The 18,621-nt window shown below is 48.5% G+C and overlaps 1 protein-coding gene across 2 annotated transcripts in view; it reads left to right on the top strand.

Annotated features, from left to right (window-relative positions):
* Positions 1 to 17,972, top strand: part of PARP1 (poly(ADP-ribose) polymerase 1) — a 40,773-nt gene extending 22,801 nt beyond the window's left edge. For both annotated transcript variants that reach the window (XM_068986090.1, XM_068986089.1), the window contains exons 9-23: positions 44 to 184; positions 830 to 1,072; positions 1,573 to 1,641; positions 1,760 to 1,892; positions 4,004 to 4,199; positions 7,267 to 7,395; positions 10,231 to 10,314; positions 11,965 to 12,087; positions 12,620 to 12,748; positions 14,190 to 14,288; positions 14,791 to 14,943; positions 15,859 to 15,986; positions 16,740 to 16,801; positions 17,347 to 17,461; positions 17,740 to 17,972. In XM_068986090.1, the coding sequence (XP_068842191.1) occupies positions 44 to 184; positions 830 to 1,072; positions 1,573 to 1,641; positions 1,760 to 1,892; positions 4,004 to 4,199; positions 7,267 to 7,395; positions 10,231 to 10,314; positions 11,965 to 12,087; positions 12,620 to 12,748; positions 14,190 to 14,288; positions 14,791 to 14,943; positions 15,859 to 15,986; positions 16,740 to 16,801; positions 17,347 to 17,461; positions 17,740 to 17,821 (1,886 nt within the window). In that variant the 3' untranslated portion in view covers positions 17,822 to 17,972. The remainder of the gene's footprint in view (positions 1 to 43; positions 185 to 829; positions 1,073 to 1,572; positions 1,642 to 1,759; positions 1,893 to 4,003; positions 4,200 to 7,266; positions 7,396 to 10,230; positions 10,315 to 11,964; positions 12,088 to 12,619; positions 12,749 to 14,189; positions 14,289 to 14,790; positions 14,944 to 15,858; positions 15,987 to 16,739; positions 16,802 to 17,346; positions 17,462 to 17,739) is intronic.
* The last annotated feature ends 649 nt before the right edge of the window (positions 17,973 to 18,621 follow it).

The following is an 18,621-nucleotide window of genomic DNA, read 5'->3' as shown; positions in this document are numbered from 1 at the left end:
CACAGGCAGCAGCCTTGTCTCATGATCCTGTTTTCCATTCCAGACAAGCCATTATCCAACATGAAGATCCTGACTCTTGGGAAACTCTCCCAGAACAAGGATGAAGTGAAGGCCACGATCGAGAAACTCGGGGGGAAATTGACAGGGACGGCCAACAAGGCCTCCCTGTGTATCAGCACCAAAAGTAAGTCTCACTGGCCTGAGAACCAGGGGGACCCTGTCTGTCTCTCGTGATTGTGTTGAGCCCAGTGTCCGACACACACAGGGACCCTAGAAGTATGTCTCTTACTGTGGGCATGGTTCAGGTTCTCTGTGAAGGGGCATGGGCTCTCATAACTTGGCCTTGTTCCGTGTTGTGGTCTGTGCTCACTTTTCTGAAGACCAGCCCACTCTTCTTGTCGCTTAGCACTGTTTACAAGATGTTGGTAGATTTTCCACTAGAACAAAAGTTCACAGCTTAAGCGGCCTTGAAATGCAGAGTTCAGAGGGTGCACAGATTTCTTTGCAGGCTTATTATACTGATGACCATCTTAAGTCTCCAAGAGCAGAAAGCACTATACCACTTTTCCCATGCAAACCTGACTTGCCTTCTCTGTGAAATCCTTGTTGACATCTGGTTCTGTAGAAGGGTTTGGAGAAAGCAGCTCTCATTCATCACACCTTAGAAAAGGAGGGTTGTTGCTAGTGGCAGACAATTATCAAAGTGAGCAAAGTTCCTGACTGCTAGATTTTGCAGGAAAGCAAAACTGAGTGGGGAGGAAAGAACCAAGCGAGTAACGACACTGGAGTAATCCGAGATTTCGCGTTTTGTTCCTTCCAATTTGAACAGAGGAGGTGGACAAGATGAATAAAAAGATGGAGGAAGTAAAAGAAGCCAACGTCCGCGTCGTGTCTGAGGACTTCCTCCAGGACATCTCTGCCTCCACCAAGAGCCTTCAGGAGTTGCTCTCCACCCACCTCTTGTCCCCCTGGGGAGCCGAGGTGAAGGTGGAGCCTGTTGAACCAGTGGCCCCAAGGGGGAAGTCGGGGACCGCGCCCTCCAAGAAAAGCAAGGGGCCTGTCAAGGAGGAAGGTGAGGCCCTGAGCGGCCCCATCGGGTCCACCCGTGCAGAGCTTCTCCCTTTGTGCCCCAGTGGTCTGATGAGTGCTGCCCCCAAGGGTCCCGTCAAGGAGGAAGGTGAGGCCCTGAGCGGCCCCATTAGGTCCACCCATGCAGAGCTTCTCCCTTTGTGCCCCAGTGGTCTGATGAGTGCTGCCCCCAAGGGTCCCGTCAAGGAGGAAGATGAGGCCCTGAGCGGCCCCATCAGGTCCACCCATGCAGAGCTTCTCCCTTTGTGCCCCAGTGGTCTGATGAGTGCTGCCCCTATCAGCTTTCTCAGTTCATCTTCCCTTGACACAGAATGGCAGCAGCTTCAGGTGGTGAAAGGCAACACACACATCCCGTGTTGACTCTGACACAGGCAAAGATGACTCACTTGCACTACCTGCCACCTTCCCCTTTCTGGTTTTTTTTTTTTTTTTTTTTTTCTCTGGTTTATTTTTAATGTTTGCATTTCTCTGTTTCCTTCCAAGGTACCAACAAATCTGAAAAGAGGATGAAATTAACTCTTAAAGGAGGAGCAGCTGTCGACCCTGATTCAGGTGAGGAAATGGGAGTAAACAGAGTGGGCTGCCAGGTTCCCTGGTCCTGGGGAACCAGCTGGGTCCTCTTCCCTCCCCCCACCATGGGGGCAGACTCTCAGGAGCTCTGTCCTGACAGGTCTGGAACACAACGCACACGTCCTCGAGAAAGGTGGGAAGGTCTTCAGTGCCACCCTCGGGCTCGTGGACATCGTCAAAGGGACCAACTCCTATTACAAGCTGCAGCTCCTGGAGGATGACAAAGAGAGCAGGTGCGCCAGGGGGCGGGGAAGTGTCCAGAGGAGCGTGCTCCTGAGAGTAAGGCCCCTCGGAGCTGGGCTGTCCGCGCACCTGGGGACCAGCCACCTCTCGACGATCGTAGGTGTGCGGTGATGTCTTCAGTGAAGGAGGGAAGAGGCCGTGGCCCCTGGACAGCCTTGCTGTCCTTGGTCGTCCATGTCACCTCAGGCTCTTGGGTTACCAAAGGCGTTTGGGTTTGCTTCTTTATTTTTTATTTTCAGTGTAATGAAGCCAGGTAAGAGCTGGTCCTAGCATGCTGAGAGACTGGGCTGGCTTGACTGCCCGTACTTACCTAGTCGAAGTGGTCCTCCGACATGCGGATGGGCCCTTGTTACAGCCACTGTGGAATGGGAGCTACGTGTAAGCAGGAGAAGTGTGTGAAAGGAACTCTTGCTAAACCCAAATAGCGGCAGAAAAGCACTTTGTATTTTGAACTTGACCTTTTCTTTTTAGCAAATGGAAACAGTTTACCCGTTGAAGTCCAAGAGATTGAAAAGAGCTTTACTAGTTGAAAGGCAGACCCCTGAGAGAATGTCAGCCACTGGCAAATCTCGGCAGCTGCAAGTTGTAGGCACTGGCAGGCTCAGGCTCTTCCCATTTCTTCAGCTTCTCACAAACCTGTCATTTAAAATGTGAACCTCGGGGACTTCCCTGGTGGTCCAGTCATTAAGACTCCATGCTTCCAATGCAGGGGGTGTAGGTTCAATCCCTGGTCGAGGAGCTAAGATCCCACAGGCCACACAGCACAACCAAAAATCAAAAAGACTGCCAAGTCTATCCATATGAATGAAAAAAGGTTTTAAAATGTGAACCTCAAAAGGCACATAACATCCGTGTGGCAATTCAAAGTTTGTAAAGAAAATCCTATATCATTTAGTTTACTGCTGACTCTTGTTGGAGATTTGAAAATAGGGTTTCTTGCTTGTAAAATTTCCAAAGCTAGCTGTGTACTGGAGTGCAGGAGGAGGAATGGGGTTTTTGTAAAAACACTGAGTGCTATAGTTCGTAAACCGCAGGCAATGAGAACAGAACTGTCTACTACCAACACACAAGTTATACTGGTGATTTCAAATGGGTGGCTTATCCTGGTGGCCTTGATTTATTGGTTTTTATAGGGAAATGGCATTATGGGCTGTTAGAAGATGACAAGTTAGGTCCATGTGGTATCTTCCAAACATTTCTAGAGGGGGAAAAACCAACAGAGAATGAACTTATATGCCTCTGGGCAGTAGCCCAGAAAACCAGCAGGAAGCACCAGCTTTTCTTTGAAATCTCTGATTTTACTGCTCTATCTGTACTTCCTGTGGTGTGAGATTTAACTTCTGCATGATTTTCTCTAAGAAAAATGCACTCCCCCAATGCTAGGCAGCCCTGCCCCTAGAGTACCTGGGACTTAGCTCTAGCTTGAGATGAAAACTGAGGATATTAGCCTAGGTCTGTAGGTGGCTGACCCTGTGGACCACTCCCCTGCCTCCTCCCATTTCATTGTATCTCAGCCTCTGATCTGAGTCAAAGGTTCTTCATTCTTTTTAGTACCTATCGTTAATGAATGCATAACTTCCAGGTAATACTTGCTGTGTTTATTTGGGAAAAGGAATGGGATGTTGTTATGTAAAGGCCTCTGGAGAAGGAAATGGCAACTCACTCCAGTATTCTTGCCTGGAGAATCCCATGGGCAGAGGAGCCTGGCTAGCTACGGTCCATGGGGTCGCAAGAGTCGGGCATGACTTAGTGACTAAACCACCGCCACCACCATGTACAGGCCTCGATTTACTCCTCAAATTCAGCTGCCAGATCCAAGGTTAAACTGTTCTTTGGTACTTTTTATAGCTCACTTGCCAGTATGATATGGAAGGGCATTTTAAAATTACTTTAAACTTAACAACTCTCAGTTTAATAGAAATTAAAATAAAAGTTGTTTAATACTGGTTCCTTTTGTTCCTCTTTGTCAGTTACCATCGTTTTGGGTTGTTTACAACTCTTTTTCTCCCTCAAGGGAAATAGCAGGGAGAGGAAGCTCATCCTGAAATATGACCGAATGACCCGCAAAATTATATCTGATGCTCTTCTCCTCTTCCTACAGGTACTGGATATTCAGGTCCTGGGGCCGTGTGGGCACGGTGATTGGTAGTAACAAACTGGAGCAGATGCCATCCAAGGAGGATGCCATTGAGCATTTTATGAAATTATATGAAGAGAAAACCGGAAATGCCTGGCACTCTAAAAACTTTACAAAGCATCCCAAAAAGTTCTACCCTCTGGAGATTGACTATGGCCAGGTAATCATGCTCTGACACTTGCTAGTGCTAGGAAAAGGTTTTCTTTTAAAAACCTGCCATTAAAAAAAAAAAAAAAAAACCTGCCATGAATCAGATGACATCATTGATGAATTCCACCAAATATTTAAAGAATTAATACTGGTCCTTCGTAAACTCTTCCAAAAAACAGAAGAGGAAGGAACACTTTTCAACTCGTTATGCAAGGCCAGTATTATCCTGATAACCAAGGACAGATAAAGACATCACAGGAAAACTACAGACCAGTATAGTTATGGATACAAATGCAGCACCTTCGGTAAAATACTAACTGGCTCTAGCAGCACACGAGGATTTAGGCGCCGTGATTGAGTAGGATTTATCCCAGGAATGCAAGGCTGGGTCAACATGCAAAAATCAAATCAGCGTAGTGTAACATGAACAGAATAAAGGATAGAAGCCACACAGTTATCCTAAGGAACACAGAAAAAGCATTAAATAAAATCCATGCCCTTTCATGAATAAAATCTATTCTGTGAAGTGTGAGGTGAAGCTTGTAAGAACAGTGTGAGCATTTTCTTACTCACAAAGAGTGACTCACAAAGAGTGTCACACTCACAAAGTGTGACTCACTACTGTCACAAAGGAGCAGTCTTTGAAGTTGCTCCCTAAACACAGGGAGGAAGAGTTCATAGAGGTTGCTTATCTGAAGGTCACGTGACTCGCTTTATCATCAAGATAGAATTATAGTGACTACACTGGGTCACAGTTTTTAGTTCTAAATTATTTCCTGATAATTTCCCATTATTTTTATTTGTAGCTTAATCATTTCCCTTTATGTTACCAGGCAACCTTCCAGTGTCTCTTGACTGATACTGTTGAGGCAATTTGTTTTGACAAAATTCTTACGTTGTTTCTATATGAAAACCTGTTGCTTTTATAATGAGGGGTGATACACGTGTATTATGCAGAGGGAAAGAGATTTATTACAGTGGTACAGGTTTTAACTCAAATCTTTGAGGTCTAACATGTCTCAAAGGGGGATTTGAAAAATTTATAAACTAAGTTCTCTAGTTTATACAGTGTCATGAACTTTACCATTAAAAACAGAAATTAACTCTTGTATAATGTTGGGGTAGAGAACTTGGACTTGAGTGTTGGACATACTTGGTCTAACTCAGCAGTGCTCCCTACTGAGTTTATTTTTTGCATTTCAGAGAGACGTACAGTTGAACAACACAAGTTTGAATTACATGGGTCCACTTACATGTGGAATTTTTTCATTGTAAATCCTGCAGTTCCATACAATTCACGGTTGGTTGAATCCACGGATGTGCTGAGGATAGAGAGAAACCATGTAAATTATATGCACATTTTCAGCTGCAAGGAAGGGTAGCTAGCACCTGAGTTGTACAAAGGTACAAAAGAGTTAAGCTTAAGATATACATCTGTATATTCTTCTTTTCAGTTGGCAGGTACTTTCTGCCATCATAGCCATGGAGTCTTTCCTTACACACTGTGTCACCAACCATCCACATTTTGCCTTAATGTTCTAGGAGTATTTCCCCGTGTCCTCTAGAGCAGTGCTGTCCAACAGAGAGATGCAGCCACTTACGCAATTTTAAATATTCTAGTGGTTACGTTTTATGAAGTAAGAACAGTGAAATTAATACTGTTTAACCCAGTATGTCCAAAATATTATTATTTTGATATGTTGATATCAAAATATCTTTCCTTTTTTTTTTTTTAAGTCAATCTTTGATAGCTGATGTTTTTCTAGCTCTTAAAACATATCTCAATTCAGAATGACCACATGTCAGAACCAGGGGCTACTCTGTTAAATGGTACTGAACTAGAGCATCATTTCTTAAGTCTGTATAGAATTCCATCCTCTGGTAGTAGTAATAGTGTTAGTTGCTCAGTCATGTCCTACACTTTACGACCCCATGGACCCCACCAGGCTCCTCTGTCCATGGGATTCTCCGGGCAAGAATACTGGAGTGGGTTGCCATGCCCTCCTCCAGGGGATCTTCCTGACACAAGGATCAAAACCCAGGTCTTGTGGGTGGCTGTAGTTTGTAATTTACCAAACAACACTCTCCCATCCCCCAGTTAGATATTTAGATTATTTCTAGGTATTTGCTATAATGATGCTAATGTACATATCTATATGCCTTTTTGCTTACTATCTATCCTTAGAGTTCCTGGTTACAGTATAAGCATATAAATAAGGCTTTTTAACATATTAGTAGTTTGCCTTCCAGTAAAGTTACAGCTAGAAGATAAGAATGCGTGTAAAGAGGTGTGTTTCAGCATTGAGAGTAGATCCACTGTGACACTGACAGCAGTAGCCCTGAGCACTAGCACATGGGTTCTTCTCTGCAGCTTCATTAAGCCAAGCAGATTCCAGGAGCAAAGCCTAACACCAGTTCCCCTCATTCAAGCAGGGTCTTGGCTCAGCCTGGGATCCCCAGCTGGCAGGAGTTAAAGTCGTGTGTTGTTAGTATATTAGGAAGAGCAATCCCAGGGAGCAGGGGTGAGGGGTAGGGATGGTGCTCTTATGTGCTTTAACACTGTCAAGCTGCCTGGCAGTAAGTGGGACTGGTTGCTTGATCCTTTGGCACTATAGAGAAGGCTGTGTGAATTCAGTCTTGGGTGAGGCAGTGTAAGAGAAGAAAGGAGGCAGAATTTGTCCATCAGTCCAGTGTGCCTTGGGTCCAAGGTTTGCCCTTGTAGGTGCCAGCACTTCCATGTTGGGCATGAATGGGCACTGGGCACCAGCAAGCCCAGCGTGGGAGGGAGTGTGGGTGCCTGCAGGTCTGCCTGTGCAGAACTGGATGCTTCGGCAGTGTCTGGAATAAGAATCGGGAGCAGCCAAGAGGATCTGGGGTGCACAGGCAGTCTCATCCTGTCCATACTCAACATGTTTCTCCTGACATCTAATGCCAAACCTTTTACATGCTGCCTTTTTTAAAAAAAAAAAATCTTTTTTGCCATTGGTACTGCATCCTATATCCTTTCTCTGCCAGATGACACTACCACAACTTTGCTTGGGTTGTTTAATTGAGTCTCTTCCTGATTTTCCCTACAGGATGAAGAGGCAGTGAAGAAACTGACAGTAAACCCTGGCACCAAGTCCAAGCTCCCCAAGCCAGTGCAGAACCTCATTAAGATGATCTTTGATGTAGAAAGTATGAAGAAAGCCATGGTGGAGTATGAGGTTATTGCACTTTTGTTATATTCGTGAGCATTTGCTGGGGTGGATGATTGGAGTGCTGAGTTGGCAACGAGTTCAATGGCTGGTCTTCAGCCTGAGACATACAGGAGCGCTGAGGCCTGGGGTACCTACACTTTCACAGAGAATCATTGGCCTGTTGTGAAATAGATGGTATGTTGCCCCCATTGCACTTTTTCCCTTGAAGTTGCCATAAAGGCGTGTGGGGCATGGTTCCTTTGTGGCTCAACCAAATAGGCCGCTCAGAGTTGTCATGGAAGTCCAAGATGGAGCCCATTTACAGTGAAAGAACTGTTATGACCAGCAGAGAGCTGACACTTGCTTCATCCCATAAAATGCATACCAGCCAATCATAGGGGTGGGGTGTGGGAGGGGAGTGGTGAGTGAATCAGTCATATTTCTGTACAAGGAAAAGTGGCAGGGACCACCAGCCAGGGTCAGGTGCTCTCTGTTCCCTGGGAGATGCATGTTCTTGCTGCCTCGAAGCTTGGAGCCGCTTTGAAGCAGGGACCAGCAGAGTGCAAGAGTTGCAGATTAGCCTTGACCATTCCTCCTCTTCACCAGCTTGCTTCCTCTCTGCTTCTTCCAGCCAGCCTTAGAGAAGGCAAGACAAATCTGGGTTGTAGAGACCACTAGCAGCTACTCTTCCTCAGCCCTGCATCTCCCTGTCCTAAGCCCAGCCTGGCAGGACGGCTCGGGCTCTGCTGTTGTTACGGTGCTGGGTCATGTCTTAGACAACCCGTAACAGGTGTGAAGATAGCTAGGGCTTGTGCAGATATCTTGTTCAAGTAGATATACAACCAGGCTTCTGGCTGGGAGGTCTGACAGGTTTGAACAGCTTATGGGCAGGCTCAGCAAGAATGCCTAGAGAAGAGGTGTGCCGGAGTGGGCAGGGGCATCTTCATTTCATGAATCTTTCAAAAGAAAGGTCTCACATACCCTTTCTGGTTTTCTGTACTCTGGCTTCTCTGTGATTGATAGAATTTCTCAGCTGTCATCAGACCTGGTCTCTTTCTATGAAATTTTTCCTTTTTTAATATTGTTTTGTACTCTAAAATGGGCTTTCCCTGGTGGCTCAGATGGTAAAGAATCCGCCTGCAATGCTGGAGACCTGGGTTCAATCCCTGGGTTGGGAAGATCCCCTGGAGGAAGGCATAGCAACCCCACTCCAGTATTCTTGCCTGGAGAACCCCCATGCACAGTGGAGCCTGGTGGGCTATAGTCCATGAGGTTGCAAAGAGCAACTGAGCACACACTCTAAAACAACCTAGAGACAGGGAACTAAGTGGGGTGAGCATGTGGAGAGTGGGGCACCTACTCTCAGCCCAGTGGACTCCACGTGGGATGGGGTGGCCAGGTAGATAAGGAAACATAGTAACCAGGGACACTGTGTGCTCCCCGTGGGGCAGGTGAGTCCTGAGCCCAGAGCAGAGTTGGAGCCGGGGCCCACGCTCCAGCTTTGAAGCCTCCTTCCCCAACCCCGCAGCCCACAGTCGGGAGTGGAGGTGGCTTGTGCTGGTTGAGCCCTTCCCTTGTTCTTGTGGGCTGTGTCTGTGCGTTTGAGGGTGTAGGTTAGAGAAACCAGGTCTTTATAGAACAAGCACCAGAATTACCCAGCTCGGGGAAATGCTTCCCTCAGAGTTGCTGCTGTCACTCTGGTCACACTGCTCTTGGAGCCTATCTTCTGGAGTCCCCTCTTTAGAATTGCTTTAGAGCCAACTCCCAGTCCATGCTTGGGTCACTCTGCTCTTTTACTATACTGTGTGCTTGGCTCAGAATACATTATCCCCCCTCTTTCCTGGACTGCACTCCAACTGTTTAACTCTTCCCAGAAACCAGCTCTCCCTGGGGATGGATGGATGGGCAGTACTGAGAATACAGACGCTGTCACCACTGGTCCCTGATCGGTGCCTGCTGGGCTTTGAGCACCTTCACATCCTCTTAATATTTCATCTAGTCATATAGCAGTTCCACTTCTTGAGTGCTTGTCCAGCTCCATCTTTGTTCCAGGCCCTGCAGATACTAGCCCCAAAGATGGGCTAAGTGCAGTCCTGGGGCCTGGAGCTCAGGAGGTCTGCTGGGAACAACCCTAGAGACAGCAGTTCAGGATTCAGAGCAGGGGCCCCATAGAGGGCTGACAGAGGAGGGGGCCCCATAGGGGGCTGCCAGAGGAGGGGCCCTAGCCGGCGTTTAGCAGGTCACTCCCATAGGGAGTGGGTGCCTCGCTTGATAGCTGGTGACCAGACCCCTGGCCACAGAGTTCATGCTTCTCCACTGCAGCCAGCTCCCTGCCTTCCTGCTGGTTCCAGGGTGTTGTGAGCAGCACTGTTGTAGGGACAGATGTTTAACCTTCAGGGTGACTGATTTGAGGGGTACAGTGTTAGCTTGATGTCAGTATGTATGTTCAGGAGCGTGTCCTTTTAAAAATAATTTTCACCACTTTATGGTTATTTTCTGGCTGGGGATGGCCTTGGCTCTGAGACCCCAGGGAGGGCCTCAGTTGGGAATTAGATGAGAGTCCTGCTGTGTTTTCTTCAGAAGTGTGGGACTGTTTCAAACCCAGTGCAGGGGTGGGGGTTTGGCTTATCTCTGCCATAAATGAACAAGAGTCTTCTCTCACAGACTCCCATCCACTGCACTGGGGGTAGGGCTGCAGAGCCTGTGGAATTGGATCACCAGGTCTCCTTAGGAGAACCAAACAGATTGTGTCTGCTTCTTTCGGAGCCCGGGAGGCCTGGGGTGATGTTTGGTCCGGCTCTCCCATCATCGCACCGGACAGTGCCCAACTTTCAAAGGGAAAAAATCCCCCTGTCTCCTCAGATTGACCTTCAGAAGATGCCCTTGGGGAAGCTGAGCAAAAGGCAGATCCAGGCTGCATACTCCATCCTCAGTGAGGTCCAGCAGGTAAGACACCAACCTCTCCTCCAACTGCCCCATGCTGGGGGCAGGGGCATCTCCTGGGCTGCCTCTCATCCTTGGGTGGGGAATGCAGCAGTACATTTACTCAAGGTTAAGAAAATAGACATACTGTTTCCTGCTGATTTAGGTGGTTTTCAATTCACCAAGTATGACAAAGAAAGTAAGATGATCACAGTCCTAATGAATTAGCAGTGTTTTCAGTTGTCAGATACGAAGTAAACACTATATACCTGATGAGGAATTTCATTCTCCTGCCTCGTAAAAACGTTCTGATTTTATTTTGTGTGTCCTTAAGAGAGGCTGAGTTTATTTGGCAGTTACTAGGAAATCATCAAGTAGCAAGTTAAATATCGCATTGCTCTTGCTCATGTTCATTCCATGTCAACTTGCTGAGCATCTCCCGAGGTCCCCCAGTCCCCAGTGTCTTCCAGCCTCTGCCCTGGAGGGTTCCACCTGTGCTTGGGGGTCGCACATGAAAGAAGAAAACCACACAGAACGCTGAAGTCAGACCAGGGCAATGGACTCTGGCTGATGCTGGAGAGGAGGCCCTGAAACATAGCGGTTAAATCTAGTTACAGCCAGTCCTGATCAGTTGATCAGACTCTTTCCTTGTTACCCACTGCCGGAGACCTGAAAGACTTTCCTCAGCCTGAGCTCTTTCCCATCCCAGAATGTCCTGGCGGAGGGGCTGGGGTGGTGTCCTTCGCCTGTTGCACAGAGCAGCCTGCAGCGTAGGCAGAGGTTTACAACGAGGACAAGCCCATGTCGCCGCGAGAAGCCCACCTAGGGCTTCAGGTGCTGACTTGTTGCCCTTTTACCCTCCTGTTGGCACCGAGGGTGTCTGCTGAGCGTGCACTGACTGGAGGTCCAGCTCCTCCGTTTCTTTGTGCATTTACGGAGCACCTTCTGCGTGGAGCACTAACTAGCGGTGCGGCGTGGGGAGGGGCTCACCTTTCTGTGCTGGCCCTGGCCCACCCCACCCCACTCCACCCCCACCTTAAAGGTGAAGGTCAGTGGCCAAGGGGGCCAGATTGAATTTTATAGCAAAGGGTCTTTTTTCCTCCCCCTCAAGCTTTGTTTTTTTGTTTTTGTTTTTTTATTGTATCAAGTGTTAGTGGTGACATGTGGGTTCTTTGTGGCAGTGCACAGGCTTCACTGTAGTTGGTAACGCTTGGGCTTAGTTGCCCCGTGGCATGTGGGATCTTACTCACATTCCCTCCATTAGAAAGCAGATTCTTAACCACTGGACCACCACGAAAGTCCCCAACAGTTTGTTGTGAAGTCTTTTCAAACATGCAGAAAGTTGAAAGACTTGTGTAGCGACAGCCAGTGCGCCCAGCACCAAGATGCCCCAGTGAACGTTTTGCATAGTGGGGCGGGGTTTGTGGGTGTATAAATGCACAGCTGTCTGTACAAGTGAAATCGTGTACGGGAGGCCCGTGTGTCCGGAGCCACCCAGTTTGAGGATGGGATGCTGCCGCTGCCCAGCTGAGTGACAGACGCTGCAGAAGGTGGTTTCCCAGCCTGGCTACACAGACTTGGTGGCAGCACCTGGCCTCCAAAGGAGAAAGTCCGGAAAGGTGCTGGGAGCTCAGCGGTGCCTCAGGTTGTTCCCTCTGTTCCCTCCCCACAAAGGCATTGTCCCAGGGCAGCAGTGACTCTCACATCCTGGATCTCTCCAACCGCTTCTACACCCTGATCCCCCACGACTTCGGGATGAAGAAGCCCCCGCTCCTGAACAACGCAAACAGCGTGCAGGTAGCACCGTGGGCCAGGGGGAGCCGCTGCTCTGGGCTATGCGGGGTTGGGGAGTCACTCCCTCATCACTGCCCCTCTGTGTTGTGATCCCCGAGGGCAACGGCCTCTCATTTCAAAGTAGGGTTTCTCCCCATATTAGGAGCCTGCCCACGGGTAGAACAGTTGGGTTTTCCTGCCCTTGCTGAACCATGTCAGTCTGGGGAAAAAGAACCATAGGAGAAGGGGGAGCATCTTTGTCTCTGCTTTCCCTCTCTCCTTCATTAGGGAGCCAGTGAGAGGTCTCCACCTGTTACCAGTGTGTGGGAGAGAAACCCCCACCACACAGCCATGTGGTTGCTGCCTCTTCTGCCCTGGAGAGCGAGCCTCCTTAGCATTCCAGAAATCCTTAGGCATGTTCCCTGTGAACAGAGAACAGGCTGTCCCTGGACACCTGGGCGGGACCTCGTCACTGTCTGTGTTAGACGTTGTCTGGGTTCTGGGTGAGTCTTTCTCCCTCACCTTGTACTTAGCTCTAGGTTTTCCTTTCCTCCAGGCCAAGGTGGAAATGCTAGACAACCTGCTGGACATTGAGGTGGCCTACAGTCTACTCAGGGGTGGTTCTGATGACAGCAGCAAGGACCCCATTGATGTCAACTATGAGAAGCTCAAAACTGACATTAAGGTAACAGGGCCCGCCCTTTCTGAAGCATCCGACCCTCTGTCCCAAGAACAGTGGTCCCCAAACTTAAACATGCATCAGGATCTCCTAGAGAGCTTGTTAAAACAGATTACTGGGGTCCAAGGATTGACCATCCTGGTAAGGTTCCTAGGTGTTTCTGTTTGTGGTCCTCTGAGAACCTCAGAGCCTTCACCTGTAAAGAAGCACCTTGTTTGCGAGGCAGGCTTCCAAGTCAAGGCAAGCGCCTGATGGCAGCCGTAATAAAGCTGCAGTGTCTAGATTCATGTTCTCTGGAGTCAGAGTGGCCCTGTTGACACGCATGGTTCTTGAACTTGGGTCTGTTGGAGGCTTGGGCAGAAAGCACCCTGCCTTGGCCAACCGGAGACATTTTTGCCTTAGCTGCAAGCTTGCCCTGGCTTTGAGCCTAGTCTCACCTCTCACATGGGCCTCATTTCACAGCCCGTGTCCTGCCCTGCAGTGTGAGGAAGTTCAAGTACACTGGGATCTGTTCAGCCTGGTGTCCTGTGTTTACATAACTAAAAAGAGCCTTTGCTCCATGCTTAGGACAAAGTATAGCTTTTGTGTGATGTGCGGGTGTATGCAGGGTAGGATACCAAACAGCCTGGTTCTTCATGAAGGGGTTTGTTAATGTTTCCATTAATGATTGTAAAACCATTTAATTAAGAAGCAATGAGAACTAGAATTTCTACGTTCTCTGAACTTTGGATTACACTGAAAATATAAGTCCCATCACACACTCATTGATTTAGGCAGAGATTCCATTATTTGACAGTTATTTAGTGCACATTTGCTCTGATCCGTGATGTCCCTGTCCCTGAGGATTCAAATGGAGCACCCATCACCATCATCAAAAGCCCTAGAGTCTGTCGTATCCTTGCTGCTTTTGGTTGCAAGTCTTGGCTGCAGGGTGTCTCCTGGCCCCCGGGCTTTAAGTCATGGTTCAGTTCAGTACACACAAGCAAAGTCGTTTCCGACTCTTGGTGACCCCATGAACTATAGCCCACCAGGCTCCTCTGTCCATGGAATTCTCCAGACAAGAATACTGGAGTATTCATTTCCTTCTCCAGGAGATCTTCCCAATCCAAGGACTCAACCCAGGATCTCCTGCTTAAGTTATGGTTAGGGGGACTATTACCTGAGAGCCAGCTAGCTCCTCATTGTAGAGGTTCCCCGCTCCCAGACGGTGAGCCCCACGTTCCAAGCTTTCGTGATGGCCCAAAGCATAGGGTTCTAAGGCAGGAGGGAGGCTGGGATCATGCAAACAGGTGATGCCCAAGGAGGTGGGGGTCCTGGAACACAGGCTGGCTCTCTTCCACCTGGGCTCCACGTGAGCCACGTGTTACTTGTGCGTCAGCTGAGCCTATTGTTCTCCCTGCCTCTGTGTGGCTCTCCTTGCTCTGATTCCAAGACGCTTTATTTCTAGGTTGTGGACAAAGATTCCGAAGAAGCCGAGATCATTAGGAAGTATGTGAAGAACACTCATGCGACCACACACAACGCATACGACTTAGAAGTCATCGACGTAAGGCTCTCTCCTCCCTCTGCCCCCTTTGTGTCCAGCAGCTCTTCCCTGCCCATTCCTTTGACCTGGGCCTGGGTAGAGAAGAGTGGTTGGCTTTCTTTAAATAACCAGCGGAAGTGACGCAGTTGTTTGTGGGACACAAAAGTCCATAGTCTTGTGGTTTGGGGTTGGCTTTTTATTCTGTTTTAAAGGACATTTCCTACCTACCATTCCAAAAACCTAGTTCTAACCTAGTTTTGAAATCAGAACTATTAGGAGAGATCCAAATAAATTGCCTCAGGTCGGCCTCTGCTGCACGCAGTGTGAATTTAGCTGCTGGTCCCTGCTGGACAAGACCTTGAGTGGCCTGTTGCCACATCCCAGCCTGACTGGAACACCTTACATACTGCAGAAGGCCTCACGTGTCCCAGCTCTGTCTGTGTGTCTTGTCAGATCTTGCAGTTCCCCCATAGTAACCGGTGGCTCCTTCCACTTCTCTCTTTTATGTAATAACTCCGACCAGATCTTCAAGATAGAGCGCGAAGGGGAGGGCCAGCGTTACAAGCCGTTTAAGCAGCTGCATAACCGGAGGCTGCTGTGGCACGGGTCCAGGACCACCAACTTCGCGGGCATCCTGTCCCAGGGTCTCCGAATAGCCCCACCTGAAGCGCCTGTGGTACGTGTCTGGCCTGGGAGCCATAGCAGGAGAGGGGTGGGCTCTGCCCATCACTGCAGCCATCTCCACTTGAGCCCTGTGGGTACCTGTGTGGGAAGCCTCTGGGTGACTCTGTGACCACGCGGCCTTGTTTAAAGATGAAGGCGCAGCCGTGGTGGTTAAGGTGAGCGTTGCCGCATGGCCCTTTCGTGACCTCACTACCGAGCTGCACACAGTTTCTGGAAGAGAGGAAGTGAAGTGTTTTCCAGACCCTGCTGTAAATGATAATTGGGTGTTGACTGGCAGAGAGCACAGACTTTGGCCACAGGCCAGGCTGAGTCCCAATCTACCTCTTGCACCTCCCAGCTGGGCACCTCCAGTCTGCCTCGGTAGAGCCCGACCCAGACCCAAGTCAGACCGCTGTGTCAGCTGCTCAATTATAGACATGACCCACAGGCAGAAACTTAAGAAGGGTCTGCCAGGCCCCTTGTTCTGTAGTTGTAGAAAGCGAGGAGCTTAATGACTGGACTCATTAGTGTGGCAGAGTCCACTGTGCTGTGCAGCGGCAAACACACTAATGTCTCTTGACCCCATTTTCCCTTAAAGGAATAAAAAGTATAGCTGTGTTTACTGGGCGTTCACATGCGCCACACCTTGGTCTAAGAAGCGGCTAATAGCTCATTTAATTTTCACAGCAGCCCCATAGCGTTCTTTTCCCCAGTTCAGCAAAGAAAGTGGGGTCCAGAGAGATCTAGTGACTTCTCACAGCCCCTGGGCAGCAAGTGGAGCTGGGATCTGAGCAACCTGCTCCCGAGCGCAGGCCTCTGCCTGCTGTGGGGGCCATTAGGAACCTGTCACGGCTGTTTTCTTGGCGCCTGGCTCACAGTCAGCACTCCCGTGAGAAGGTTTTCAGCTGTCCCTTTTCCATCCATCCAGACGGGCTACATGTTTGGTAAGGGGATCTATTTCGCCGACATGGTCTCCAAGAGTGCCAACTACTGCCACACGTCCCAGGGAGACCCAATAGGCTTGATCCTGTTGGGAGAAGTTGCCCTTGGAAACATGTGAGTAACCCCAGCTCTGGGGCTGGTGGCACTTGATGGGGGTGGATGGGGTAAGCTGCAAGAAGGAGCTTCTCCTGGCTAGGGGTGATCCTGGAAATTCCCCACCATAGTTAAGAGGATCCACCAGTTTGGCGGTGGGTGTCAGATAGCAAGGCAAGTTAAGTGAATGAGGGAGGCACAGAAATGTTTCACGAAACCAAGACAGGAAGACAGCTAGGCCTCAGGAACTGCCAGTTCTGCTCTTGCTGTGGACTAGGAAGCACAGAGCGTGGTTACTTCGTAGCCCCTGTTCCCCTACTGATATTTAGATTTCCTGTCTGAGACCAACTCAGGTTGAATTGGAATCTTAATCCCAATTGCAGATTCCTTGCAGAGAAAATCTGATTGACTTAGCTTGGATTGGTTGTCCACCTTAGACCATAACCCAAAGAGAGCAGGGTTATGTAATAGACCAGGAGGGGTCTCAGGGTCCTGGACTGGACAAAGTTCCAGAATGGCAGCTACACCATAGCTCTAATCAGGCCCTTTCCTGGAAGTGGCCTTCTGGCAGTGATCGTTGGCACCAGCTGTTCAAAGGGGACTACACCTTCCATGTCTAGGACCAGAGCATAGGGGAGCTCCTAGCAGGGAATGTGGACTGGGCTCTCTGAGTGTTAGTCTCAGCAGCTTCCGTGGCCTTGCTCTGCTGTTCGTACTGTTGGTCTGAGAGCCCAGTGACCTTAGAGGCTCTTCTGAAACTACCTTCTCTTATAGGTATGAACTGAAACACGCTTCGCATATCAGCAAGTTACCCAAGGGCAAGCACAGTGTCAAAGGTAATGTGTTTCGGAAGCTGCTGCTGCAGATACCCTGGACTGCACAGGGAGGGGGCTTTCTTTCCCTCATAGTCATGGTTTCTGTGGCTAGCTGTTACAAGTTCTTTTTTTTTTTTAATGTTTGACTCTGGCCACAAATGACCCTGGTTTTACAAATGCCATAGAAGAGTTCTGGTTCCAGCTTCTAATAACCAAGTGCACTGGCTCTGGGTTCTAACCTGACTCTTAGCTTCAGTATTGAGGGCCTTCTGGTGGCATAGTGGTACCTGGAGCTTCTTGAATTGCTATAGCTCATAGCCCATAATGACTTAGGACTTCCTTCTGCCTGGGTGAAGTGATTCTACTTACAAGAAAGCAGGGTGAGGGCACTACTATGCTGATGAAAATCAGGCTGAAACTTGGTGTAAACCTACAGCTTTATGTCTGGAAGGAGGACACAGTATTGGGTTTTGTATGTCTTTTAAATGTATACACAGATCTCATCTGTCTGGAGCATTTTCGGCATGTTTCCACAAATCATATCCCGTCTGCCTTCTGTCCTGCAGGTTTAGGCAAAACTACCCCTGACCCATCGGCTAGTATTACTATGGATGGTGTGGAGGTGCCTCTCGGGACAGGGATTTCATCTGGTGTTAATGACACCTGTCTGCTGTATAACGAGTATCCTTTTACGAGTGTGCTGTGCACGCCTCAAGCAATGGTCTGGGGCTGTGAAGTCACTTAAATGCAGCCAGTTCACCCAGGGGCGGGCTGGCTCAAGACTGTCCTGTGGTGTGTCTCACGGGGAACAGTTCCCCTTAGTGGTCTCCCCGGTCAGGATGAGAGACCCAGCCCCCGACCTGGGAGGGTTTGTGGGGTGTGGCCGTAGGCTGGCTTATGGGCAGCAAGCTCGCCCTCCTTTGTGGAAGCGTTTGTACCTTGACACACTTCCCCTCCAGGTACATCGTCTATGACATTGCTCAGGTGCACCTGAAGTACCTGCTGAAGCTGAAGTTCAACTTTAAGACATCCCTGTGGTGAGCTGTGAGGTGTGCAGGCTGGTGACTGACGTGCTTTGCACTGACTGACCAGGCAGAAACCTCAGCTGAGTTGTTGAGGCATAGTAGCTTCACTCAATCTCCTTAGAAAGGATTTTATATGAACACTTGGTCACACGTTTCAACGATTTTCCCAACTTTTCAAATCCCTTGATTGTTGTGTTGGGCGGGGGAGTGGGCGGGGGGTTGTTTTGGGGTTTTTCTCCTGCCAGCCATAACCCTGGTAGGTATAACTGACATTAGAGAAAAGTTGGGGAGGGTCTTAACTGTATCTAGATTAGCCCAATGAAAGAGCCTTGCAAGCCACATTAGAACCTCTGCCTTACTGGTTTCCCCAGGGAAGGAAAAAAATAATCTTCTACCCTTGTTTCTAAGTATTCATCTTTAGTTTTGGAAAAATGTTAAGTGTTTATTTTGAGGTCAAAATAAAAACTAATTTCATACTATTTAAATTTCCTTTTTTTTTTTTTTTTTAAATTTTGTATTTGTTGTCACCCTTTCAGCCTCTTGTTTTTCTGTGAGAAGTGTTGGGAGACCACAGGGAGGAACTTTAACAATTTCTCATACTGAGAAACAAAAGACACTTTCCTTTTCTAGAAACTCTCAAACGTGGAAGCTCTTGGAATACGTAGTAGTTTTAGATTGCATTTGAAATTCCATTTTCCTCTGAGCAATTTTGTCTTCTAAATTAAGACTAGCATCACCAAAATACCAAAGGGCTAATAGTAATTCTGGATTAAAATGGAAATGGCTTCTGTCCTTATGTGTGTTTGGTCTCATTCT

Source organism: Capricornis sumatraensis, chromosome 14 (assembly GCF_032405125.1).
Source record: "Capricornis sumatraensis isolate serow.1 chromosome 14, serow.2, whole genome shotgun sequence".
In the NCBI taxonomy this organism is placed as follows: domain Eukaryota; kingdom Metazoa; phylum Chordata; class Mammalia; order Artiodactyla; family Bovidae; genus Capricornis; species Capricornis sumatraensis.
This window is presented reverse-complemented; position numbering and strand designations above follow the sequence as displayed.